At 41.3% G+C, this 27,589-nt stretch overlaps 1 protein-coding gene across 5 annotated transcripts in view; it reads right to left on the reverse strand.

The window, feature by feature from the left end:
* magi1b (membrane associated guanylate kinase, WW and PDZ domain containing 1b) overlaps positions 1–8,703 on the reverse strand; it is a 158,200-nt gene extending 149,497 nt beyond the window's left edge. For all 5 annotated transcript variants that reach the window (XM_083939096.1, XM_083939097.1, XM_083939095.1 and 2 more), the window contains exon 1: positions 7,944–8,703. In XM_083939096.1, the coding sequence (XP_083795222.1) occupies positions 7,944–8,241 (298 nt within the window). In that variant the 5' untranslated portion in view covers positions 8,242–8,703. The remainder of the gene's footprint in view (positions 1–7,943) is intronic.
* Between the last annotated feature and the right edge of the window lie 18,886 nt (positions 8,704–27,589).

A 27,589-nucleotide genomic window follows, 5' to 3' on the forward strand; every position in this document is an offset into this window, starting at 1 on the left:
CTTATTCAAAGAAATTGACTGTTCACATTTTCTTAGCAAGATTAAATGAATACTTTGCCATTCTGGAAAATGTGCTTGTGTGAATATACAGTCTCACTCATTCACCATTTTACAAGGGATTGTAACTAGGGATGCAGCGATGAAACTTTTTCAGTCTCAATAGCGATACCTGGGCTTTGCATATCAGTCGATACCCAATACCGATCTGTAAACATTACTGAATTAATAAACTGTACACCTCGCCATGTGGAAGAGACTAAGCATATTCAGCTTGACTAAAACATTACATCCCTGTTTTTTGTAAAAGAAACAATGTAACAAATTTACACATAGACACAAATGTACTGAACGTATTTATGTATTAATTGGTTATTAAAATAAGCAATTGCACACAGGCTTAAACTTCTGAAAATTTGAATTAAATGTTACAGCTGAACCTGATAATAAGGTAGCTTAAATAACGGTAATGAAACTTATTACTAAATCACTACTAATATTTAGTGCAAATAGGAATTAATAATAAAAAATAGCAGCTGAACCTCATAGCATAGTAACTTAAATAACAATGTGCTGCCCCTTTAAGAGAGTTGGCAGAGTTTTGACGGGCACTGCTGCTTGTCCACTCAGACTTGCCGTAGTTGTTGTGATGTTAAGGCAAAGCTGTGGTTTTACATTTTTGCTATTATTTTTCTCAGCTGTACCTTAAGGAACACATGTCTATAAGTAACCACTTATATTTGATTTGAGCTAATTTTTCAATATCGGGACCGATATCCAGTCTTAATATCAGATTGGTGCATCCCTAATTATCAGGCTATTTCTTTCCAGGTTGGCAGTTCCTCTCAGGAAGTCCCCTGGACTCTTCGGTCCAAAAAGATCTAGAGTGAGCTAATTAGTGAACTTTGCCTGTGCTGATACAGTAGATGGATTTGGTTACCGTTGGATAAAGCAAGGCTAGTTGTTTCACACCATTTCCTGTCTTAATGCTAACCTAAGCTAACTGGCTGCTAGCCCAGCTGCGTATTTATCGTACGGACTTGACCGAATCAAGTATTTTATCCAACTCTCTGCAAGAAAACGAGAAAGTATCTTTCCCAAAATGTGCAAGAGCAATAGTACCCAACTGACTACTTAACAATTATTAAAATACTTACACATCAGTGGTCATTTCCTCACCACAAACCTTTACACGCTACCAATAGGCCTTCATTAACTTGAATCTTTCTCAGGTATTTTTTTTCATTAAACCGACAGTCTCCTATCACTGCCACCCACATAAGGATGTCTTTAATGCTTTGCCACACACCATCATCCAAAACTGCTGTGAAGTGACCTGTTGAAGCGATTCTTTTCATGAGGACTTAAGCAGAAAAAGGACAGGGTGGGGGATTTAGTCAGAATGGGCTGCCCCTTAGTAAGAGTCGTCACAATTCCCATACTCAGACAACAATGAGTGTGCAGAGAATAGACTTGAGAGGGGAGAGATAAAGAGAGCATACAAGATGAATAGAGCGATGAAAGATGAGGAGGAGAAGGAGAAGGCATAAGTCAGTGCGGTTCAACGAGGCATTGTTGTGTGCCACATAATTGCCGCTGCAGAAAGAGCCCAGGAGTTTGGGCATGTGTGTGTATGCATGTGTGCTCACTGCCACAGAGACACAGAATTGTGCGTCTAAATCCTCTTAATCAGGGCTAGGCTGTTCTCTAAACCTGTATATACTACTTTGTTTTGTCTCTGTGCACATGAATCTGCGCAAGTAAGCTTCCCAAAGACTTTACATTAATGGGATTTGTGTAAATAGACCCAAAGGCCTCAACCAGAACCTAATTAAAAAAGTAATGAAAAGAATGAAGAAGACTGGGGAAGAGATTCCTTTTTATCTCAAGGAGGCTGAGAGATAAAGTATAGATTTTCTGGTTGAAATCACGACTAGAAAGATAATGAGCTGATGATTAGCTTGAATGACAACAAATGAACTTTAATTTATCTTTAGTAAGTTTTCAAGTGTCTTTTTACCATCTTGTGTGTCAAAAAGTTTACAGAAACAGGAGTTGGAGTTCCAAAAAAAGCACAAGAACTTAACTATGTTTCTTTGTGCAGAAATAAAGTCTCTGCTGAATTAAAAAAAAAAAACACATAACACTTTTAACTTTTCTAGAAACTAGCTGAATTTTTCTAGCACATTCACTCTTTATCTGGGTCCCATTTCAGCCATATTAATGATGCCCAAAGACACTATTATTCCCATCACTTCACATCCTGCCCGCTGCAGGCATAACCACATCACATTTGAGCTTAACAGCAGCAGAGCTGACAGAAAGACGGGCACACATACATGCCCACACACCACCACTATCTGCAGACATAGGACATAGAACAGAGATGCCTACGGTTGGACAGACTGTGTGCACAGTGGACGCTGGAAGAGACTTTGAAGTGTCAGCTACTTCCAAAGTGACTGGTGTCTTGGCTACTGACTAAACATTTGCCACATTTACTGTTCAAAAGGTGGCTGGTTCTGATTAGTTGGTTGAACAGCAGGATCTAAACTTGGAAAGGTTTTGGTGCTTTTAATTTAAACAGCAAGTTAACACTGTTTTAGGTTTAACACTTAACAAATTTAAAAAATGCATCTCGCAGAGGAAGCTGAGAGGAGAAATGGACAGAGCTTCTTGAAATAAAGCGCTGAAAGATAGACACCGAGCTGGTCTTCTTGTTGTTGGGCTAGTAAGTAATATTATTTGGCTTGCTATGTCTTGTGTTGTTGCACTTGCTTGATATTGGGCTCTGTTAGCAAAGTTATCGACTCGCTAGTTTTGAACATTAGTTAAAATGTAATCACAACAAACGTACATTTCTCCAAATTTATAACTGCAGTGTATACATGAATTGCAATCTGAAACTGTAGGGGCACCAAAATGCAAAAAAAACACCAATACAAAATCAAAATGTTTTTAGTACTACTAGGAGGGGTCAATTTGGGGGATGAACGTCAGCTTGCAATTTGGGGGTATGGTGTTCCAGGGTAAGTTATAGATTTTTCACATATTTTGGAGTAGATTTAGAGGAAAGAATTACTGGATTTTTCTCAGGAAAAGGAAAATAAGTCATATGCATATTTTCAGTATCTTAATGCTTCATAAAAACCTTTGATTAAGACGCTGACCTGCTCTGAGATTGGAAGCTAATTTCACTAACATCATCGTACCTCCCAGATGGGGGATTATGTTAACCAAGCAGTCAGATTGACAGTATGGGAATAAGTGAATGCCTTTTGAGTAGATTTGTCATCTCATCCTACACTTTGGTTAAAAGTTACCTTAGGTACTGAAAGCTAAGGGCTTTAATCTCCCTATGTGTTCTGACACTCATAAGAAGCTCAGCATTTCATGGTTAGGGTTAAACCAAAGGAAACCACTGCCTTAGACATCTATGCAGAGACTTCAATTTCCAGTGTCGACCATATAGTAAAGGTCACCATGCAGTCAACTAATGTCTAAAGATCTAAAAGATTTTTTATCTAAATCTTGATGTATTCCTCTGAAATACACGCCCCTCTACTATGCATGTATACAATTTGAAGACCCTGGATAAGAGAAATCTTCAAAGGAAAGGAAAGGGAACTGCCTTTCCCCGCCCTACTAAACTCAATATTGTAAATTAGTTGGCCCTTTTCTTTCTCTGACAGAGTGTGAAACTGTAAGTGCCAAATGTGACCAATTCCCACTCAGACTCAATACAACAACCTACACTTGAGCTAATTATGAAAAGAAAGACTATTCTTTAGCAAACAAGAGAAGAGACTGCACACGTGCATACAGTATGTGCCTCTTTAGCGGGATTACAAAAAGCGCTGCATTACTGAGAGCATTTCATGGTCTATTTAGTTCGTAACCGAGTGTCCCTCCGCTGTGTTTAAATGCAGAGCTTAAGCTACTGACACGCAATTTCAGCTCAAAGTAGGCAAGATGCTTATACTGTAAACATGTGACTTCTATCACTTCCTCTTTCTGGCTTTAAAATCTACTCACACACATAAACACACACCCTGAAATTTAAGCCAGAGATCTTTCCTAAAGCCTGCTATGAGGGAGGAAGTGAAGTTGTTCCACCGCTGTCAGTGAATACGAAGGTGGAAGAACGGTTTGGGTGGGGAGGGGTCTCTGACTTCCTACTGAGAGAAAGGAAATAAACACTTCCATATGCAATGCCTGCCAGACACACACACATACACACAGAGTTTGGAGTTAATGCAGTAACACGGTGTGTAAATCTGAGCAGCACTGGTTAGCAACTCGCAACGGCATTATGAAAGGGAGAACATTTTTTGCTTCCAGGAATTTATAGCTAGTGAGGCCTCGTTTATCACACCAGCTCCATAATATAATGCAGCTTGGGAAGAAATACACTCTTCCGAATCAATTCCTGATTGGTCTGGGAGAGCGGTTGGTTTTACGTGAAGATTTAAAAAAGCCTGTGTGTGTGTGTGTGTGTGTGTGTGTGTGTGTGTGTGTGTGTGTGTGTGTGTGTGTGTGTGTGTGTGTGTGTGTGTGTGTGTGTGTGTGTGTGTGTGTGTGTGTGTGTGTGTGTGTGTGTGTGTGTGTGTGTGAGTGTGTGTGTGTGTGTGTGTGAGAGAGAGAGCATCGTCACATGCAGCGTCACACAGCCTACCTTCTGCCTGGGGAAACCCAACTCTGTGCCATTGTGCCATTTTTCATGTTCAAACAACACACACCTTCATACACACATATTGGATTTACAGTGCTTGTGAAGACCTTTGTTGGCTACAATCCCCTATACATACATACATACATATGTATGTGTATATATGTATATATATATATATAAATATATATATATATAAATATGTTCCTGCTTATCAACACACCCAACATATATATTAACACCAGAGAGAGCATGACACCAATCTGCTCTCAATGTGAAACCTCTCTTTTGAAATAGTGTTTGTACAAGCATGTGTTTGTGCAGCACTGTTTGTGTTATCCATTGTGTTACGTCATTGTTTTTATATGTGGCGCACTACGTAATCGTCTTAAAATTATCCAAGATCTTCTGGTGTTTATTAGATTGATATGTCGTGTCATTATGTGATTTATGTTTGGCCTATTGTATTTGCCATTATAGTAATATTGAACTACATAAGGACAGGGTGAGTAGCTAGTGGTTTAAAAGGGTGAGGAGTGAGAGTACATGTCTGTGTATGTAATAGACCATAATTACATAATCCAGTTATTTTCCCACAGCTTCTGCCCAGTCCATACACAGCGAAGTGGGCTTCTCGTGGCTTGGACTCAGTAGCAGCGCACAGGGTGTGTGTTCTGCAGAGAAAATGTGTGTATGTGTCCTATACTTTTCACTGATACCCAAAGCAAACAATACAATCTCTGCTGCAGAACTGGTTAGAGCCTTTTATCAGCTCAAACTGCCCCTGGATGTATGCACGAGTTACAGGTCTGAATAGAGTGATGAAGATCTCGGCCTAACACTTTTCAACAGGTCTCTTTAATACAGCTGGCACCGTATTATGCCATATATATACATTGGTCAACAGCAGCAATTGCTTTGTGAATACCAGTGAGCCAAGACACTACAGCAGCACCTCTCCACACATCACATTGCAAAACTTCTCCCTGAACAGTTATCTCTATTGTACCTCTCCACACATCCCACTTGATTAAAGTGAGAAAATGGCACAAGCTATGGGTAAAATTAGGTCACTTAGATTTTACAGATGGCCCTTGTTGCTGAGCATATTTTCCCAATAAGGGCTGATTAGGGAGGGAAATTCCCAGACAGTGTGAATTATTAAAATCTTGAAATGAAATCGGATCATGTAACGTTGTATTGTGGTGACACCCGACATCCCCAGATGGGTCCTGAAAATGGGGTGAGCTGGGAGCCCCAAGACTTCTGATTGGTTCAAAGTAATAAGTGAGGGGCGGCCGGTGGCTGAGTGGTTAGAGCAGTCTCCCCATGTAAAGAGGCTGAAGGTCCTCGAGGCAGCAGGCGCGGGTTTGACTCTGACCTGCGGCCCTTTGCTGCCTGTCTCCCCCTATCTCTCTCACCCTATTTCATATGTGTCCTATATAATAAAGGCTTGAAAAACTTAAAATAATCTTTAAAAAAAAGTAAGAAGTGAGTTTCCTCTTATTGTCTAAAGTCATTACGGACTGTAGACAGGAAGGGGGGGGGGGGGGTGCATAATAAGACTGGCAAGACCGGACATTTTACATTCAAATTTCACACTGGTGATTCATTTGAAAGTATTTACATGAGTGCTGACTAAAACAATCTGTTTTATATTTAATTGCTCCGCAATAAGGAAGATCCAAAGAAGGCTTTGAAATCCAGCACAAAAACAACGGGAACAGTTGTAAAAAAAGATGTCCACCACTTGGCACAATGATTTGTTTACTGCTGTTTTCTCCTGCAGCAAGAGTTTTATCCGAACACACTACCCCTGCAGTTACTGAATGGGAGAAGGCGACCTAAGCGCAGCACTCGCCACAGTTTAGAATCACCAGGACACAAGTATACAATGGTTCGCTCATGTGCCTGTGCTAACAGAAATACAGATATCCTGAAGAAGTAGCCACCAACAGTGAGTGTTTACTATTGATCTGTTCAATTAATTCTAAAAACATTAAGAACAGCACTTTCAAAATTAATTAAATCACCTGCACTCCTACACACCTACATCTGTTGGAGAGCAGGGCCATTTTCTACCCCGTCAAACGCCATCTGAGTGACTCACATGCAAATTAGGGGTGTTTTTGGCAAGATAGACCCGCCTCATTCCGGGTAGTCGACCATAGTCAGGTTCTAAACATGTGAAATTGTCCTTGAAGAGTTGATGCTCTTTTGTCTGTCTCTCTACAGGAAGTTAGTGTGGCCAAGGGTGGCTCTGAGCATCCCTTCAGCAGTCTGCTTTGCCATGCTGGGAGCCTGTCAGAGTGGCTCAGTGTCAACTGCCCTGCCCTGCTGAGTCAAGCCGACCATGAGCTGGCCAGACCAGCCACATTGGCCTGATGTTCACATTTCTGTGAGGTAACTGATGTTCCCATTCCTGTTAGGTGCTAGAGAAGTGTTGCCAGTCTAGCCTGTTTGAGGACTCAACAGATACTACAGCCTATACAGAAACAGCCTGTTTGACGTACTCAAAATTATGGTAAACTCAACAGACCTTTTCATATGCTGCTGTTTCTGGCCTAATATCCAGGCATCACCTGATATTCATACAGGCCTCCGACATGGAGAAAAAGTGTAGCCTAATTAGTACTATTTAAAGTAAGATAATGGGATGAGTGACACCTGGAAGGATATGATTATATCAGGTGTTGAATGCATTTTCTCCATAAAATAGTATGTCAGTAATGTAGGCTAAGCTAAAATGCATTCTTAATGGTTTCTAAGTACATGAGACATTTCAAAAGGTTGGAAAATATACAGAACAAAGATGAAGTTGGATACATAATGATTGAGAAAATGTGTTTCCTTCCCCCGAGGCCAGACAGGTGGTATTATCTGATATGCCAGACTTCATTCACAAATCTGTCAATTTAACGTGGCCTTGCTCATCGACAGGTGTACAATGTCACGACTTCTTTAAGTTTTGTCACCCAATGTTCCGTTGGATAAACCAATAATTCAACTAGAAGAACTTATTTGAACATATTTCCAACTTTAAAATGCCCACAACACTTCTCTCTGCAAGCAAAGCCAACTTAAACGTGTCACTTTTGATAAACTTTCAGCCTAACTGTATATTTTACGCGTGTCGAATTGAGCAGTGCTTAATTGTGTCTCAATAAAAGACTTTGTTACAAAAGTTCAACCCGTCTTTCCAGAACACTAGGCAACATTAAAAGGGTAAACGTTTAAACTGAGTTTGGCGTGTGTCGCTGTATCTCCCAGTCCTTACCTTGTCTGACAGTTTTCAACCTGACGGGACCTTTGCAGTTGTTTATCACTGTCTGCACATCGTACAAGGGTAATCCCGAAATCGAGAGATTCTCCACCTCCAGCAGCAGTTCTCCTCCATACATTGTTCCAATTTTGTAAACCACGACATCCTCGTCAACTTCGCCAATGTAGGCGAACTCCCCGTTCTCCGCTCCGCCGCGCAGAGGAACGTTCAAGTCACCACGGGCATCTTTACAGACGGAGCACTCGTTCACTCTTGAGGTCCAGTGGTTTTTCTTTAGCACGGGTTTAGACATTTTGAACAGTTATGAGCCGGCACCAAAACTGACGGGCTCTGCCTCTGGGATGAAAAAACAGTCACAGCAGAAATCAGAAAGTAGTAGTCCGAGTGAAGCGCAGCAAACTTTCTCTCCCTACCACAGAAACAGTACCTCTGACAGTATCGTCCCACCGCTCTCCCCGGTTGACAAATCAAGCCATTCCTGTCTGCTCTGAAATAACTTCTTAATGTGTCGGTATTGTTTTCATCATTCCCTTAACATCCCTGCAGTTTAAACCATCTTAATCGATGTCATTTTACATCTACCACGGTTCCACTCACGTCTCGTGTGTGTCCACTTATTGAATCCTCTCAGTTGTTCGTATGCACTTTAAATGGTGTTTCAATTAACCAAGTAACAGCGAGTGCACTGTTATTCCCCCACGTCCGACCGTGACTTTATCGGTGGTTGACACCGTCCTCCGCACGTTTAACGAGGTACGACGCTCTCGTGTACTTAGCTGAATCTCATTCCCAGTCTGTGCTCTGCTGTGGCGCTGGGAATGTGTTGCTGTTCATGCTGCATTCAGGTACAGTCGGAAAATTCCAGATAGGTTAACATGGAAGACTCAACAGCAATGTAATTAAGGTATTACTTTATGCTAAAATGTAGAAATATTGTTTGTTAACTAAATATATACATTTTCTATAATACCATAAATCTTGGACTTGAATACCTTAATTGGAAACTGTCTGTATCAATCCCCCACCACAGCAACTTCCTGGTTGATCAAATACAGAAGTGCCAAAAACTACAGTTCTCCGAGGGGCCACTAGGAGTAGTTTGCACAATATAGCAATTTCTTATTGACCCCCATGTTATACAGGCCGTTTTCACAGCATAATTAAACCTGTTTAAGGCCTGGTACAAAAAAGATTCTAGTCTGTATATTTAGGTCATATCTCCATGACAATGTTTTTGTACCAGGCTAGTTTTTATTTTATTGGAGGTTAAAGTTTATGAATAATTAGGGGTGTGGCCTCTTGAGTGACAGCTAGCCCCCACTTCTCCTCGGAGGTATAGCCAGCCAGACAGACGTATCCGTAGAACAGAGCCTGACGGGTATGCTACGTCCATTTTTTATATAGGTATATATATATAGATATATATATACCATAGACTAAGGTATATACGTGGACGTAGCATATAGCATATATACACACGTGACTAGGCTTACTTATTAAAGATGTTATGAAGAGTCTATATATACACTGTATGGCGAATACAAAATTAATTGCAGCCTGTTGGCTATTTAAAAACATGCATATAACTGTATTAACTATAGCCAAATATATTTTTTATTTTTTATATTAGTAGTTTGCTGTGTCTATTTTTTGGCCATAAACTGCTAAAATAGTGCAACATTTATATTAATTGCCATGGTGCTTAACTTACAGTATCAGCATGGTATTGAGTTGGGACAGTGATATTTTTAAGTTTGTGTATCGGAAGTCGGAGTCTACAAAAAGCACATGAAGGCAGCAATATTACAATGAGCGCATGCGTGCTACTGAGGGCAGAAAGGACTATCTTGACTGTTTACCTTTTACATAAAGAGCTTTTGCCTTCCCTAAATTAGAGACTGATGTCGTATTGTATTTACTTCAATACATTCTAACTATAAAATTAAAATATATCTCTCATCAAATATAAAATGTATTGTGATGTCATTGTCAGACATTCCTATAACTAATATTTGTCACAGTGGAAATTTTTTTGTTAAGGAATTGTCTCAGAATTAGTCGAGCTGATACTCAAAGAGGATACGTTTGTCACAGTAAAGGTTTAGTTTAGTTTAGTTTATTTTGTCTATTTGTTTCAGGGGCCATGTACAAAATTAATTGGTTACATAATGTAAAAAGATGGTTTTTACCAGATTCTATCTAAAAGCTAATTTCCAACTGCAGTCCCTGGGCAGGTAAAAACAAGATTAAGAACACACACACACACACACGCACACACACACACACACACACACACACACACACACACACACAGCATAAAGTAAATGAGTATCATGGAAGTTATGGCCATATGCAGAAATACTGAGTACAGATTGAGGATTAGTGCTGACTGATTTCTTAATATACATTTTTTTTTTTTACCTTACGTGAGAAAGCATGGGAATCTGTAACATTTTTTAGAATGCTTGGGAAAGGGTTCCATGCCTTAGTAGCTCTAAAGGAGGAGGCTTATGCAGTGCTCCAATTTGGGAGGCTACAATCTCCCCTTGTGATGGATCTAGTAGCTCTAATAGCTCTGCCCATTCGTTCAGAGCAGAGATGGGTAAATTCTTTCAAAGGTGGTGGAGCAGCATTATGAATTATTTTGTGTATAAGGCACATATCAGAATACAATATGAGATTATCAAGGCTAAGCATATTATACTTGCCCAGTATGGCACAGTGGTGGTATTGCATTGATCTCTTGTCTAAAACTTTAATATCTTGTTTGTGAAGTGATCTAATGGATTTCAAGAAAGTCTTGTTAGCTTGGGACCAGCTTGACATACAGAAATGCAGATGTGACATAATCGTAGCATTTACATAAGTCATAGATGCATCAACTGTCATGGAATTCCGTATGTGTCTAAATTAGCTATGTTATATCTCAATGTATTACCCAGCTTTTTAATGTGTTTTTTAAAAGTGAGTGTTGAATCCCTTCTAGGTATTTAAACTCATCATCATTTTTTAGCTTTTTACCATCCACATATATGTTTGGAATATCACTTTGTTTGTATTTATTTCGGAAGAACATGGTGATGTTTTTTTCAGTATTCAGTGTGAGACAAGAACTACTTAACCACTTGGTGACATTCTGCATTGCTAGTGTCAATTTGGTAGCAACCTGTTTTGGGTCTTTACCATGTGTAAATAGGACTGTATCATCAGCATACATCAAGATCTCCACACTGTTGCATATATAGGGAAGATCATTGATGTAAGTGCTGAATAGAAGTGGTGCCAAGATGGAACCTTGCAGCACCCGCATGGAACAGGCATTTAAAGATCATATCTTATCTTTTATCCTAACACATTGGAAACAATTTGACAAATAAGACCCAATCCAGTTTAGTACATTTGGGGACAAATAAAAATGAGCTAACTTGAAGAGGAGACCTGGATGGTCACGGTGTCAAAAGCCTTTCGTAGGTCTAGGAACACAGCACCCACTACTACTCCATTGTCAAGATTAGCCTTAATGTATTCGATGAAATAACAGTATGCCGTGTCAGTTGAGTGGTTAGCTCTTAAGCCAAACTGCATGGAATGCATTAGGTATTCTGCACTGAAATGTAGCTGTTCTGCCACTGTTTTTTCAACCATCTTGGAGATGGCAGGCAGTATAATAATTGGCCTGTAATTGTTAACTTCCTGTCTATCCCCACACTTAAAGATGGGAGTTACTATAGCCGTTTTAAGCGCATTAGGAAAAGTACTTTCCTCCAATGATTTGTTTACAAGGTATGTAATGGGAGTAGTTAAGACATCCTTGAATTTCTTTAGAAGAAAAGTATCTAGACCCCAAATATCTTTTTTTTAAAAGTTGGATTCTGTTGATAAAATTTGATTTATTTCCGCGTTATCTATGTAATTAAAATTCAGTAAGGTGGATTTATTGGTTACGGCCTTAGCTGCGAATCCAATGAGTTGCAGCCCAATTCTAATACAGAATGAATAAAATAATCATTAAAACTATTGTCGATATCATACTGTGTAGTATTATTTATTCTGAGCTGTAGGGGTGGGGGCAGTATCAAATCCGTATTTTAGGGATTTTTTCAGAGCTGCATCCCTTTCCTTAATAAGTTGCCACAATGTGGTGTTAAACCAGGGCAAGGTTTGTTTTCGATGTTTATTAGGAATGTTTTTGGTGAATTTAGATACAAGATGTTTGATAGTATCCAGTAGGTCTCTACAGGCCTGCTCACTATTTTTATCTTTCACAACATTATCCCAATTTGTTTGTCTGATTTCATTTTCGAAGTGCTGCATTTCTGTCTTTATAATAAGTGAGATATCATTTTTCCCTTCCGGTGAATTCTGATTTCCAAGATGTTTCTTTGACAGCTGTCTTGTGACCAGTGTGAAATTATGGTCTGATAACTCAGGGATTAAGTTGTATGTCTTTGATATGCGTTGTGTTTTATTTGTGAAAATTAAATCTAATAGTCTTTGAATACCTTGTTATCCTTGTTGGATTTTCTGTTAGCTGAGTTAAGTGAAATGTATTCGCCATACCCTTTATCTCCTTCCTTCTTATTTTATCTATCCAACTCAAATTGAAGTCACCCATTAGTAAAACTTCTTTACCATTACATTTTTAAGTATAGCAGACAGCTTATCGAAAAACACATCATATCATTATTCAGATGGTGGTGGTAAAGGCTCAAATACTATTTTGATTGTGACCTAGTCAGCCAAGGTTCATTTCTGTGATCGTGCCTGGCAGGATTCCTGTATTTCAGGCTAGACCGGTGGTTCACCATGTTTCCATGTGTGAGTGAAACCTCCCCTCTCTGGTCAGACACTCCTAAGAATGTGTTTGCACTGAGTGTATGTGTTTTATTACCCCTAATACAGAAATGTCTACATAATGTGCTGTAGCCCATCCCTTACATCATACTCTGATTTTGTGATTCAGAAAAGCTGCAGAAGGATTGTAACTTCTTTTCTCCAGCATCTACATGGCGGAGGACTTCTTGATCAGGGGCATTTCTAGGGGGTGGCCAGACAGAGACTCATTGGGTTGTCTTTAAGAGGCTGTAACAGGGTCTAGCTTAAAATAAGAGTACATATAGGGCATTTATAAGGTACTAAATGATCTAAGTGATCCATCACTACCAACTTCCAGACATGCTACTTGTCTGGAAGAGAGCTAAATCAGGGGTGGAGAACCTTGCCCCTGGAGGGCCACTGTCCTGCATGTTTTAGGTTTCTCCCTGTTCCAACACACCTGCGTCTAATGCTGTGCTCATTATCAAGCAGCTGAAGCCTGTCAGGGGTTTAATAATCGTTTGACTTGGTGTGTTAGAGCAGGGAGAAACCTAAAACATGCAGGACAGTGGCTCTCCAGGAGCATGGGTTCCCCATCCCTGAGCTAAATAATGTTCAAAACTTAGTCTAAATGTTGGCGAGGGAAAAACTGACATGGCCATTTTCAAAGAGGTCCCCTGACCTCCGATCTCAACATATCTGCATGAAATGGGTTCTACCCATGAGTCTCCCCTTTACAGACATGCCCACTTTATGATCCAAGACAGTTTGGGACAAAAAAACATGCAGCAATGTGTCATTTGGCCTATTCTAAAATTATGTTTTTCAATATTTCTGCATACTGGTGTCGATAAACCTTGAATTGCAGGTTTTGGGGTCTGACTGGAAAGCTGAGACTCTGGTGGATTCAATGAGCCCAATTATATTGTGTAATTAATTCAATCATATAGATGGACAATAGGCTAGATAGACAGTATGCTAAGACAGTAGGAACGAATACGCTATTGGATGGGATCAGATGGGCCAGGCCTCCCACCTAGGGAACAGCAGATAAGCTTTTCACAACCTAAAAATAACAGTGAACGTACTTGTGGTCTCTTGGGAGAAAAAAAACCATTGGCCTGGATGGGACAGGAAATAGTAAGAGCACTTTTAAGATGAAAATGTGCAAAAATGTCTATCCTTTATCAGCTGCTCATATGTGAAATGCATGGGAGGCAATTGATGAACAATGGATATTCATATAGAAAAGTACTTGAAACATAACTCAAGACGCAAAAGTCATAAATTATGAACATCTTCTTTCATCTTTATAGCACCATTAAACTGAACGGCACTAACACTATATTTCTAACTATCCTATAAAAATACATCAACCAGAGGTACACTATTAAATAGTACAAGCCACAGAAGAGCTCCTTTCCTTGTGGGAGTTAACCTTCCGTTGTTTGAACCTTCTGAAAAAAGAGAAAACCTCTTAGTGGCGACAAAGGTGATGATGAACATACCTGCCACATGAATCTCATTGTATGATGAGCAGACAGAATCAGAGGTTACTAGCTTTCCCCATACAGGAAAGTTAGATTTTTTTGGTAGTTTTTAAGCAGTTGCTATTGTCCAGACAAAAATATCTCAACAACTGTTGGAAAGATTGCCATGACATTTTTGTTTTGGGAACAATTCATGGTCCCCAGATGATTAATCCTACTGATTTTAGCAATCATCTGACTTTTGCTTGAGCACCACCAGCTGGTCACAGTTTTCGCATACAGTACAGTATTGAATGAAATATCTTAACAACTACTTTGTTACTTTGCACACATTTTACATGGTTTTGGACATTCATGGTTTCTAATGTATTCTACTGACCCCAACTTTTCCTTTGGTGCTGCCATGGGGTTGATGTGTGGATTGGATGGATTGGCATTAAATGTGGTACAGAGACACGTGTTACCTACAGGATGAATTAGAACAATTTACAGCTTTAATCTAAGCTTGATGCTAATAATTACATATTGACTTCACCATTATGCAAAGTAGTATATGACATCATTGCCCTTAAAAAAAACAGGTAAACCCTGTATAGAGACACTAGCATGACTGAAGACTCTAACATATCTGGAAGCTGAAAGTGGGTTAATTTTTCTCTTGGCCTGGGATTACTAAGAATATCCCTGAATAGTCCTGCCTTGATGTAACTCACAAGGAATGGGCTAGTTACTTAAGGTCACATGATTTATGACGTGAAGGACATTTTTTGAGTTCCGTGGTCAATTTATTATGAAATAAAAAGAGGGACCATTTTGGTTGTATGTATTTTGACTAACCTTCCTTTTCTCTCTAAGATCCTCGAGAAATTAGTCGCCAATCAGCTGTGTGACATTTTACATAATAATGAGTTATTTGAGGACTTTCAGTCAGAATTTAGAATGAATCTTAGCAATGAACCAGCACTGGTAAAAATTACTAATGACTAATAGCTTCAGACAAAGAACTTGTCTCTGTACTTGTTTTACTAGATCTTAGTGCTGCCTTCGACACTATTGATCCTGCTACAAAGACTGGAGCATCTCATTGGCATTAAGGGGACCGCATTAAGCTGGATTAAGTTTTATTTATCAGATAGATCTCAGTTTGTAGATGTTAACGACAAATCTTCCATACACACTAAAGTTGGTCACGGAGTTCCACAGGGTTCTGTCCTTGGACCGATTCTTTTCATCTTATATATGCTTCCCTTAGGAAATATTATAAGGAATCACTCCATAAACACACAATTGTATTTGTCGATCAAACCAGAAGAAACCGATAAGTTAGCTAAACTTCAAATGTGCATTAAGGAAATAAAAAGCTGGATGACCTGCAATTTTCTGATGTTAAACTCAGATAAAACTGAAGTTATTGTACTTGGCCCAAAGGCCTCCGAAACTCAATAGCTAAAGATATTGTTACACTGGATGATGTTGTGATGTCCTCCAGCACCACAATAAGGAATCTGGGTGTTATTTCTGATCAGGATATGTCCTTCGATTCTCACATAAAACTAACGACAAGGACTGTGTATTTTCACCTATAATAGGTTATATCGTAATATTGCGAAAATTAGGAACGTTGTGTCTCAGAAAGATGCAGAAAAACTAGTCCATGCATTTGTTACTTCTAGGCTGGACTATTGCAACTCCTTATTATGAGGCTGCTCCAATAAGTCTGTTAAGAGTCTCCAGTTGGTCCAAAATGCTGCAGCTCGTGTACTAACTAAAACAAATAGAAGAGAACATATTTCTCCTGTATTAGCCTCTTTGCACTGGCTACCTGTAAAATCTAGAATATAATTTAAAATCGTTCTCCTTACCTACAAAGCTCTTATTGGTCAGGCTCCGTCGTATCTTAAAGAGCTCATAGTACCGTATTACCCAACTAGATCACTGTGCTCTGTGAATGCAGGGCTACTCGTCGTTCCTAGAGTCTCCAAAAGTAGAATGGGGGCAGAGCCTTCAGCTACCAAGCTCCTCTCCTCTGGAACCAACTCCCAAGTGTTATTCGGTAGGCAGACACTGTCCCCATATTTAAGAGTAAACTTAAGACTTTCCTTTTTGATAAAGCTTACAGCTAGGGCTTACGAGCCCTTAACAATGTTGCTATTTTTAAGCTGATTTTGTTCTGCTTAATTATGCTGCTACAGGCCTAGTCTGCCGGGGGATAATACTTTTCCAGATACTCTGAGCTTCTCTCCTCTCTGTCTGTATCATTCCTGTCTCATCAATGCATGTTACTAGTTCACTTCTTCCCCTATTATAATCTATCACCTTAGCTGTGCTTGTTTCTACTATTCTGCTGTATTAACTGCCATAACATATAATTCATATTCACATTGCTATAGATATTATTATAGTTACTAGAAGTCTGTCTGTCTCTGTCTTTGTGTATGTCTTTGTCTCTGTCCATCTGTCCGTCTTTTCTCTCTTTTTCTCTCCTTTTCTTCCTCCCCAACCGGTCAAGACAGATGGCCGTCCTCCATAGAGCTGGGTCTGTCCGACGTTCCTGCCTGTAATAAGGAAGGTTTTCGTTGCCACCGTACTCTACGGGGGAATTGTTGGGTCTATGTGAATCATTAATAAGTCATAGAGTGTGGCCTAACATAGTCTGTAAAGTGTCCTGAGATAACTTTTGTTATGATTTGGCACTATAAATAAAATTGAATTGAATTGAATTGTCAAGAGTTGGTTCTGTCAGTGCTCCCCTCTCTCCCTTCTCTCCCTTTTGAGTTGGTCTCCCTCTGTCTGTTTTTCCCTGCATGTGTCTTCCCCTTGTTTTTTGTTGTCCAGGTCCGGTAGGCGTGTCCCCCCCAGCTGCAGCCTGTTACGCTAATCACCTGTACAACTATTAAGACCCTGAGCTTACAGGCATGCAGCGCCGGACTGTTGTTATCCTTCCTCTGGTAAACTCTTTGTCGGATTGGCTCCCGTTACTCGTTCGTTGGTTTTGCGCTTCTCGTTGTTTGTTAACAATAATCATTGTTTTCTTTGTTTCTTTCCGTGTATCCCGCGTTCCTGTTTCCTCGTCCTGTTCCCTGATCGTCCGTTGTTTCCCCGTTCCTGTTTTCCTTCGACGTCTAGTCTTAGTATTTCTGTTACCCTAGTTGTTTCACGTTTGTCGTTTATATTAAACGTTTTGTTTGTACTTTTACCCTGTGTCCATGTCTACATTTGGGTCCAGTCTCCCAGTGTTAATTCCCTGCACCGTTCATGACATGAATTTAATTGGTAACTGTTGAAAATCCGAGCACAACCCAATTCACCAGTAGGCTCTGTGGCCCAGTTTTTCTTGCCATGTAAAATACTATTAATTTATTCTTCTATGTTAAAATCGTTGACATTCGGGGACAGCCCCAGCCAGAGACAGGCCACTGAAAATAGGGACTGTCCCTGATAAAACCATATACCTATAATAACTAATTTCCAGTCCTTGTCTCTGATTTAATGCGCCAGCTTAATGAAAGCTCTATTCACCATGTAAGAGTTAACACCAGCATTATACTGAATTCCACTTTTGATAAGAAGTTAAGGGTGGAGTGTATGTGTATGTTTGTGTATGTTTGTTTGTGTGTGTGTGTGTGTGTGTGTGTGTGTGTGTGTGTGTGTGTGTGTGTGTGTGTGTGTGTGTGTGTGTGTGTGTGTGTGTGTGTGTGTGTGTGTGTGTGCACATGTTTAAATGGGAATATGTGCCAGTCACTGCCATCGTGACCTCCAATACTTGTGTGTGTCTGCCAGCGTTCCTGTCACACAGTGTCACCCAAATCAGATTGACAGAGGCAGACACGCTGCCATGGGCCCAAAATTTCCTATTCCTCCATCTATCAGTCTGTATGTGTCAACATTTTAATGCTAGCGTTTGCTGCCTCTCTGTCTTTTCCTGCATGTGTATCCAAACAGCAAATACGTACACAGATTCAGCTGCATGTTGTGTTTCATCCACATAAATCAAACCAAACTGCACGCAGTAGGCTACATACTCTGGTCTGGTCTGGTACACATAATCACAGGATTATGAGGCAATGTGCCCCATGGCCCACTCTGTCCACATAGGAACAAGATACCCAAATTCAAAGGGTCTACTTTTAGTCGTAGTAATTTTGGGTCTCTCTGTTCATTGTGCACTTATTCTTAGATGGTTCTCTATGTGGTCATTTTGTTTCTCTTTGTGGTCATTTTACATCAATTTTTAGTTGTTTTGTATGTCTTTGTAATTGTTTTGCATCTCTGTGATTGTTTTGCATCTATTTTAGTCATTTTACATTTATATGTTGTCGATTCTCTTTGGTCCTTTTACATCTATTTTTTAATCATTTGGTATGTTTTTGAGGTCATTTTGTGTCTATTTTCAGTCACTTAGCATCTCATTGTCGTGGTTTTGCCACCTATAGTGTCATATTGTGTATACTTCATTTAGCATCTCATTTTGACCATTTTGTGGGTTTTTTTCAGCAACATTTATAGAGTCAGGGCCCCTGACTTTATGGGCTCATTCAGTAATCCATCCATGACTATTGCATGTAGCGCACATTATAATCAAAATGCTGTTATTTTACTACGATGCATTATGGTTTATATAACCTGTCAGGTGTCAGACATGTAATTCTATACGATACAAGATCTACAAATCAAATGCCCCACATACATGTCACATTGAGCATGAGGAGTTGTATTGAAAAGCCAGGACCTTGTCATGGAGCGCTCTCATTAAAGCAGTCCCATTATTACTTTCTGCAGTCTTGCCACTGTGTTATGACAGCATATGTAATGAGGAAGACCTGGATAAGAATAGTTTGTTTATCATAAACTATTATTAGCCACCATTTCCATTCACTCTGCTTGAAGCGCCTATTGGCACAACTGACAAGTAATGACAGAGTGAACTTAATGGCCAACAGTAATAATACAGCCTTCAAATCTGACAGCTGTGCTCAAATGACTTTGGTGCTACACTCTGGCAGTCCTCCACCGTTAGTAGCTTCATGATGTGCACAGTGGCTGACCCATCCATCAAGTTATGTAATGTGATGTAAGCATTAGGGTCTGTCCCGATAGTGTCACGTGAACTGTTTGCAAGTAGTTAACAGCCTATTTGTGTAATGTATTTTCACTATTAGTGAACAGTGCCCAGGGCCTGTAATGATTGCGAACGTGTGGGAAATTTTCAGAACTGAGACATGCTTGGTTAATGAGGCCATTGTAAAGGCTGTGTCGTTCAGGCTGAGATGATTTGTATTTTAATTTTACATAAATTAGGAAAAAATACATTAAACATTAGAGGAATTACTACTATAATATGTTGAGGGAGTTCACAATGTTTTTTTTGTTCGTTTGTATGCTTGTTTTTTTTATACTAATTTATTGGTTGTTATGTGGGTCTTGATGGTATCTTTATTTGTTTATTTGTATGTAAATGGGGATGGAAATTTAAAAACTATGCTTCATTCTTCCCCTTTTCAGGCCAGGTGTTGTTGTTTTCTAGCGTTGTTGTTGACTGTAGTTTGTTTTGTCTGATTTCTGTGGTCTGGTATGGAATAAACCTCAACAGTAAAGAAAATACCACATTATCGTGGTGGAGAGGTTTGTGTGACCCTGTGAACCTGAGGGCTGTGTTGTCTGGAGCCTAGTGCTCCTGGTAAGGTCTCCCATGGCAGAGTGGTCTCAGGCGAGAGGCCGGACTAAGAATGATTCACAAAGACTCAATGGACAAACGAGGAAGAGGAAGAGGAAGAGAGACCCTGCCCGGAGGAAGCCCGGGGCCCCCGTCTGGAGCCAGGCCCAGACAGAAGGCTCGCCGGTGAGCGTCTGGTGGCCGAGTTCGCCGCGGAGCCCGGCGGGGCACAGCCCGAAAAAAGTGACGTGGCACCTCCCTCCTCTCCATCCTGTGGGCCCACCACTCGCAGGAGGAACCACTTGGGTCGGGTACGCTGCTGCACGGGTGGCAGTGAAGATGAGGGGCCTCGACGGACCAGACACGGGCAGCAGAAGGACGTGGAATGTCACCTCTCTTTCAGGAAAGGAGCCGGAGCTTGTGCGGGAGGTGGAGTGCTACCAGTTAGATCTGGTGGGGCTTACCTCCACTCACAGTATCGGTTCTGGAACCGTACTCCTGGATAGGGGTTGGACCCTATTCTTCTCTGGAATTGTCCAGGGTGTGAGGCGCCAGGCGGGTGTGGGGATACTCACAAACCCCCGGCTGACCGCCGCGGTGTTGGAGTTCAACCCGGTGGACAAGAGTGTCGCCTCCTTACGCCAGCGGGTGGTAGGGGGGAAAACTTTGACTGTTGTTTGTGCATATGCACTGAACAGCAGTTCAGAGTATTCAGCCTTCTTGGATACCCTGAATGGAGTCCTGCATGGGGCTCCAGTAGGGGACTCCATTGTTCAGCTGCGAGACTTCAACACCCAGGTGGGCAATGATGGAGACACCTGGAGAGGCATGATTGGGATGAACGGCCTCCCTGATCTAAATCCGAGCGGTCGTCAGTTAGTAGACTTCTGTGCTAGTCACGGATTGTCTATAACTAACACCATGTTTGAACATAGGGATGCTCATAAGTGTACGTGGTACCAGAGCACCCAAGGCTTAAGGTCGATGATCGATTTTGTGATCGTATAATCTGATCTGAGGCCGTATGTTTTGGACACTCGAGTGAAGAGAGGGGCAGAGCTGTCAACTGATCACCATCTGGTGATGAGTTGGGTCTGAGGATGGGGGAAGATTCTGGACAGACCAGGTAAGCCCAAACGAGTAGTGCGGGTGAACTAGGAACGTCTGGAGGAGGCCCCTGTCCGAGGGATCTTCAACTCACACCTCCGGCGGAGCATTTCTGGCATCCCTGTGGAGGTTTGGGGCATTGAACCGGAGTGGGCAATGTTCAAAGCTTCCATTGCTGAAGCTGCAGCGGTGAGCTGTGGCTCCAAGGTCTTAGGTGCCTCAAGGGGTGGTAACCCTCGAACACCGTGGTGGACACCGGTGGTCAGGGAAGCTGTCCGAGTAAAGAAGGAGGCCTTCCGGGATATGTTATCTCAGAAGATTGTCGGTACCGACAGGCCCGAAGGGCTGCAGCCTCTGCTGTGTCAGAGTCAAAGCAGCGGGTGTAGGAGGAGTTCGGAGAAGTCATGGAGGAGGACTTTCGGGTGGCACCAAGGTGCTTCTGGCAAACCATTCGACATCTCAGGAGGGGAAACAGGGAACCGTCCAAGCTGTTTACAATAAAGACGGGATGCTGGTGACCTCAACTGATGAGGTAATCGGGCGGTGGAAGGAGGTCCTTTGAGAAACTCCTTAATCCAACTAACACACCCTCTTTTGTAGAGGCAGAGCTGGAGGCTGATGGGAAATCATTGTCAATATCTCTGGCGGAGGTCACTGAGGTATTCAAACAACTCCACAGTGGCAGAGCCCCAGGGATTGATGAGATTCGTCCAGAAATGCTGAAAGCTTTGGGTCTGGAGGGGCTGTCTTGATTGATACGTCTCTTCAACATTGCGTGGAAGTCTGGGACAGTGCCAAGGGATTGGCAGACTGGGTTGGTGGTTCCTCTTTTTAAGAAGGGGGACCAGAGGGTGTGTGCTAATTAGAGGGGTATTACACTACTCAGCCTCCCTGGTAAAGTCTACTCCAAGGTGTTGGAAAGGAGGGTTTGTCCTATAGTCGAACCTCAGATTGAAGAGGAACAATGCGTATTCCGTCCTGGACGTGGAACAATGGACCAGCTCTTCACTCTCGCAAGAATCCTGGAGGGGGCCTGGGAGTATGCCCATCCAGTCTACATGTGTTTTGTGGATCTGGAGAAGGCATATGACGGGGTCCCTCGGGAGATACTGTGGGAGGTGCTGCCGGAGTATGGAGTGAGGGGGTCACTTCTGTGGGCCATCCAATCTCTGTACACCCAAAGCGAGAGCTGTGTTCGGATCCTCCGCAGTAAGTCGGATTCGTTCCCGGTGGGGGTTTGCCTCCGCCAGGGATGTGCTCTGTCACCAATCCTGTTCCTGATTTTCCTGGACAGGATATTGAGGCGTAGTAGTGGTGGGGAGGGGTTGCAGTTCGGTGGGCTGAGGATCTCGTCTCTGCTTTTTGCAGATGATGTGGTCTTGATGGCATCGTCGGTCAGTGACCTTCAGCACTCACTGGATTGGTTCCCAGCCGAGTGTGAAACGGCTGGGATGAGGATCAGCACCTCTAAATCTGAGGCCATGGTTCTCAGCAGATTGCTTACTTCAGGTAGGGAATGAGTCCTTACCCCAAGTGAAGGAGTTCAAGTACCTTGGGATCATGTTTACGAGTGAGGGGAGGATGGAGCATGAGTTTGGCCGGAGAATCGGAGCAGCGGGGGCGGTGTTGCAGTCGCTCTACCGGACCGTTGTGACGAAAAGAGAGCTGAGTAGATAGGCAAAGCTCTCGATTTACCGGTCAATCTTCCTTCCTACCCTCAACTATGGTCATGCCCGAAAGACAGGTACAAGCTGCCGAAATGGGTTTTCTCAGGAGGATGGCTGGAGTCTCCCTTAGAGATAGGGTGAGAAGTTCAGCCATCCGTGAGGAACTCTGAGTAGAGCCGCTGCTCCTTTGCACTGAAAGGAGCCAGTTGAGGTGGTTCGGGCATCTAGTAAGGATGCCCCCTGGGCGCCTCCCTAGGGAGGTCTTCCAGGCACGTCCAGCTGGGAGGAGGCCTCGGGGAAGACCCAGGACGAGGTGGAGAGATTATATCTCCACACTGGCCTGGGAACACTTCGGGATCCCCCAGTTAGAGCTGGTTAATGTGGCCTGGGTAAGGGAATTTTGGGGTCCCCTGCTAAAGCTGCTGCCCCCGCGACCCGACCCGGGATAAAGATGAGATGAGATGAGATGAGACATTTGGAAGAGAAACCACTGAAAGATTGGCACAGAATATAGTACACAAAAAAATCATGGTTCCCAGATGATTTATCCTAACTACTTTGGTAATATTTTGACTTTTCATCACCATTATCATATCTCCTGTACGATACCGCGGCACTGCAAACACCGCACACCTGGGAGACGAGAAAGAAGAGAAAGAGAGAGGGGAAGTCTGGCAAAGTGGGACTCGGGGCTCTATTGTTCCCTCTGCTGCCGGCTAAAGGTGCAACAGATCTTTCCTTCCATTCGGCCTTTGTACCTTTCACACAGATGTCTTATACTATATTGTACATTCATGCTAAATCCAACATTCATTTGAGAACTTCGGAAATAATTTGTGTGATTGTTTGTCAACAGACCAGTTTATACTTGCATTACCACAACTGGATGAATAAGTGGAGGAAGAAAGATGACATATAGGAGAAAGTAAAAGAAAAAGAAAAACGTATCAGAGGAAATTCTGTAATTTAAAATTAAATCCTGGCTGCCATAGTTGTAGGAACAGGGAGGATTGTATAATGTGATGTGGTCTGACTCCTGACCTTTTAACACATCTCTCCTTGAAGGAACCTCTCTCCTTTTCATACCTCAAAGCTTCCTTCTGTTTGGAAACTTCCTTAGCTCTCCCTCTGACATTTTACATCTCAATATTTTATGGTTTAGCTATCAGACTTTTGTATATCAAATGACACACAGTGAACTTTGTATAAATATTTAATCAAGCTCCCTATTTCTTTTTAATTCTTAGAAACTCTAATGGGGTCAATGTAGCAAGAACCAGAGAAGTCTGTTAGGAGTTTAGGAGGAGAAGTTTTTTTAGGGCACGTCTATCCACGCTCATGCTTTGATGAATGACATCAGACTGTCACAATCGTTGTTGCACATCAAAAGACCCAAAATGTATTTTGATGGGTGACACCTCACTGTCTGATGATGTGCATATGTGTAGTCCTATATGCAACCTGCAGGCCGCACACAACCTCATATTATCGGAGGCGTGAGATTGTATTGATGCACTGTTTTGCACTTCTGAAAGGCAGTGTGTGCATCATTCATAAGTCATGAAAACCATATGAACTTTTTATATCTGAGGCCTATCGAAGCATCATAGCATACATGACTCCCCCACATTGTGTAACAAACGAATTTTGGCTCCAGTCATGTTCATTGACCCGTGACTTATCTGTGCTCATCACTTAACACAGGCTCTGTAAATGAGCGGGGTCATTTTACTGCTTTAGATGTCACTTTAATCTACTTTACCTCTGTGCCCTGATAATGCCTCGTTCATCATAATATCCACAAAGCGTAAGAGAGAGAGAGTGAGTGAGAGGAGAAAAAGAGCGAAATCCTTCTTTTAACTAAAGTAGCGCTGCAGAGCTCAGTGTTGCCCAGGAAGATTAAGGATGAATGGCTCGTCACAAAAAGGCCATCAGATTATGTGTCTGGGCTGTCACATCGTAGCCAATGACAGGGAGGGGTTTCATAACAGGGACGAATGAGGTACCTGATACAGTAAGAACATTGTTTTACTGTAAACCCTGTTGTACACCAGTTTTGTTCAGTTTTTAAAGGTCCCATATTGTAATAAAGGGAGATTTCTATTTAGGATCATAAAGCAGGCTGAGGTGCTTTATAAATAATATAAAGGATCGGACAATCCACAGAGTGTGGATCGCAAGTGTGTGTGTGAGGACCCCAAAACTGAACATTTCAGACAGACAAGTGGATACAGGTATATTCAAACAGACTGTATGAAAAAAAGTATGTGTTTATTGAACATTAAAGCACGTACACACGTCCTAGTAGAAATCAAAAGTACAAGTATGAACCTGAAAATAGAGCATAATGGAACCTTTAATTCTGCATCAGGAGTGAGAAGCAGAGGCTGAAGCTCTTTAATTCAGGGCCACGACAGGAATTGGACATTGAGTGAATTAGACCAATTATTCAGCATATTTAACTGCCTAAATTCACATCAGCACATTCTTAAAGCTGGCTGTGATCCCAAGCAATAAAACATCAGCTGGATTTGGATGCTGTGAATGTTTGGCTCCCCCATAACTTTGATGTAGGACAGAGCAGTCCGGCCCACCCTGCCCTCATACATCTTCTTAGATTCCCAGAGATATTAGGGGGGTAAAGGGTGTAATTGTAGAGACATTTATTATGCATCTATCCATTTTGAATATTCTTCCTATCCTAATACAGTAAGGGAAGTGTGTTTGCTTTGTTTCTATAACAAACACACACCTCTGCTGCTTAATCACTTAGGTAAACACTTGAGAAATATCAGCAAACCAATATCTTCTCCTATGCTGAATACAGGAAACCTCACTCACTGTCACCCTGCGGCACTCAACACATCTCACAACACTACCGCCAGCTTTGATGATGCCTTCAGACGTGTGACATATGGGTCATCATGTCAGGAGCGCTCCAAACTGCCCTCCAAAGCTCCTCCCGTCATCAGGAACCAAGAGAGGATCATCTCCTTTTTTGGACTGGCAGCTGAGCAGAGTTAAGTATCGTTTTTTATCTGCGTTTCCAGAGCCTTAGGGGGGGGATGGACTGTATTTAGATTAAGTCTGGTAGACATTTGATTACATAACAAGTGAGACGGTTTGCTTGTTGCCGTGGTTTTTTTTTGCATTTATATAGAAGCATGCAAATTCTTTATCCTCAACAAGCTACAGTTTTATTTCACTTTCTGCTTACACTAAAAAGTAATTACTGACATTCAGTTTAGGTGAGCATTGATGTTGAATATAGTTGCATTAAAGCAAAATAGCATGGAATTACATACTTTGCAACTGTTAACTTAAATAGGTAGCTTCTAAAAATGAAGAGCTTCTTAAAGGTTCAAAATTCCCCTTTTCAGAAAGAACTGTGTCATAGCTGCTGGAAATGGAATCCAGAAATAAAAACATATGTAAAGCACCTATAATGTTAACAATAATTGCTCATTCATAGTGAGCTCCCACAGAATTACCACTTGATTTAGCACTCCTCAAAGCTCACTGGAACTGTTTTCAGCATGTGATGGCCAAACCTGTAACTTCACAGCTAATTTAAATGTCTGTAACTCTCCTGCACTCACACACACCTGTTTTCTTTATAGTTCACAATTAATTTTTCCGCTATTCTTTATTTACTCATTTAGGTTGTTTTTTTAATTTACTTTTCGACCTTATGCACATTGCATTCAAACTCTGTTTTATCTTAAGGTTGTATTTCAATTTCTGGAATTTCTAGTTTAGAGATTGTGTTTATTTCTTTAGAATATGTTTTTGTTACTTCTGTTTGAACCGATAGACTAATTGTCCTATCCCGTTGAATTTATAATTCATTTTAGAACTTTTGTTGCTTATTTTACAAATTTCTTCCTTCATTTAAGTTGATTAAAACCCACCTGTGACTCCTAATGCCTGTCAACTCAGTCCCTCACATTGCAAAAAGCTCTAAAACCCCAACTGTAAGCTACCTGCTCAGCATCAAATGGCAGAGAGACAAAGTTAGCGATTCGCTATATAGTGAAGAATTTGGTAGTCCTGACTGAAAACAGAGCTAAAAAGAGAGTGAATAATGGTAGGAGGCCACTAAGAGTCCAAATAAAAGAGTGTTGTGTTGTGTTCAAAATTTGTTGCACCCTGCTACACCCAAAAAAGGTTCAAAGCAGAAAATAAATATAATTTTAATTCTGAAAACTAATTTGCATTCGGGTCTATACCAAGTACCAATATAGAATTATTGACTCTTCACTTCCAGTACTGGTATATGCAGTACATTTATTATTTATCATCGTACAAACCCATCACTTCCAAGAAGTGCTACATTTAGAGCTTTCATCTGTAAATCTTTGAATTTGAACATAGAAGACAAAAGGATAGAGTAGAGAGAGGCAGAGATGATGATGATAAATCATGATTATGAATATGACTGGGTTAGGTCACATGTGCCATGTTAAAGCAAAACTGAATAATTCAAAGCAACACAACACAATGTTTAAACAGAGTGGAGCTTTTCTTAGTGTTCTGCTTCAAACTCCCACGTCAGCTCCACAACCACACTGCCTGGAATAAAACAGAAGCAAGTCAAGTGGACATTTTAGGGTTAGAACCCAGCTGTACAAGCTGACGATGTACTCTACTTGACATGTTCCATGTTCTTGAGGAATTTGTGAGAAACAGCCACTGTATAAACCACTGCTATGGTATTTTCTGTCTCTTCTTAAAATATGAACAATAAAGACATCACAAGATGCATGAATTAAGGTAATAAAAAAAGACTCAATGAAGGGATTGTGAATAGGACAGTGTGCTGTATTCACAGATGGATGGTTCATGTTAGGACAATATGAACCACGCCACACACCCTCTGTGCTCTCCCTTTTGCCTTAAGCAATTGCT

The sequence above is a fragment of the Echiichthys vipera genome, assembly GCF_963691815.1.
Source record: "Echiichthys vipera genome assembly, chromosome: X".
Lineage (NCBI taxonomy): Eukaryota > Metazoa > Chordata > Actinopteri > Perciformes > Trachinidae > Echiichthys > Echiichthys vipera.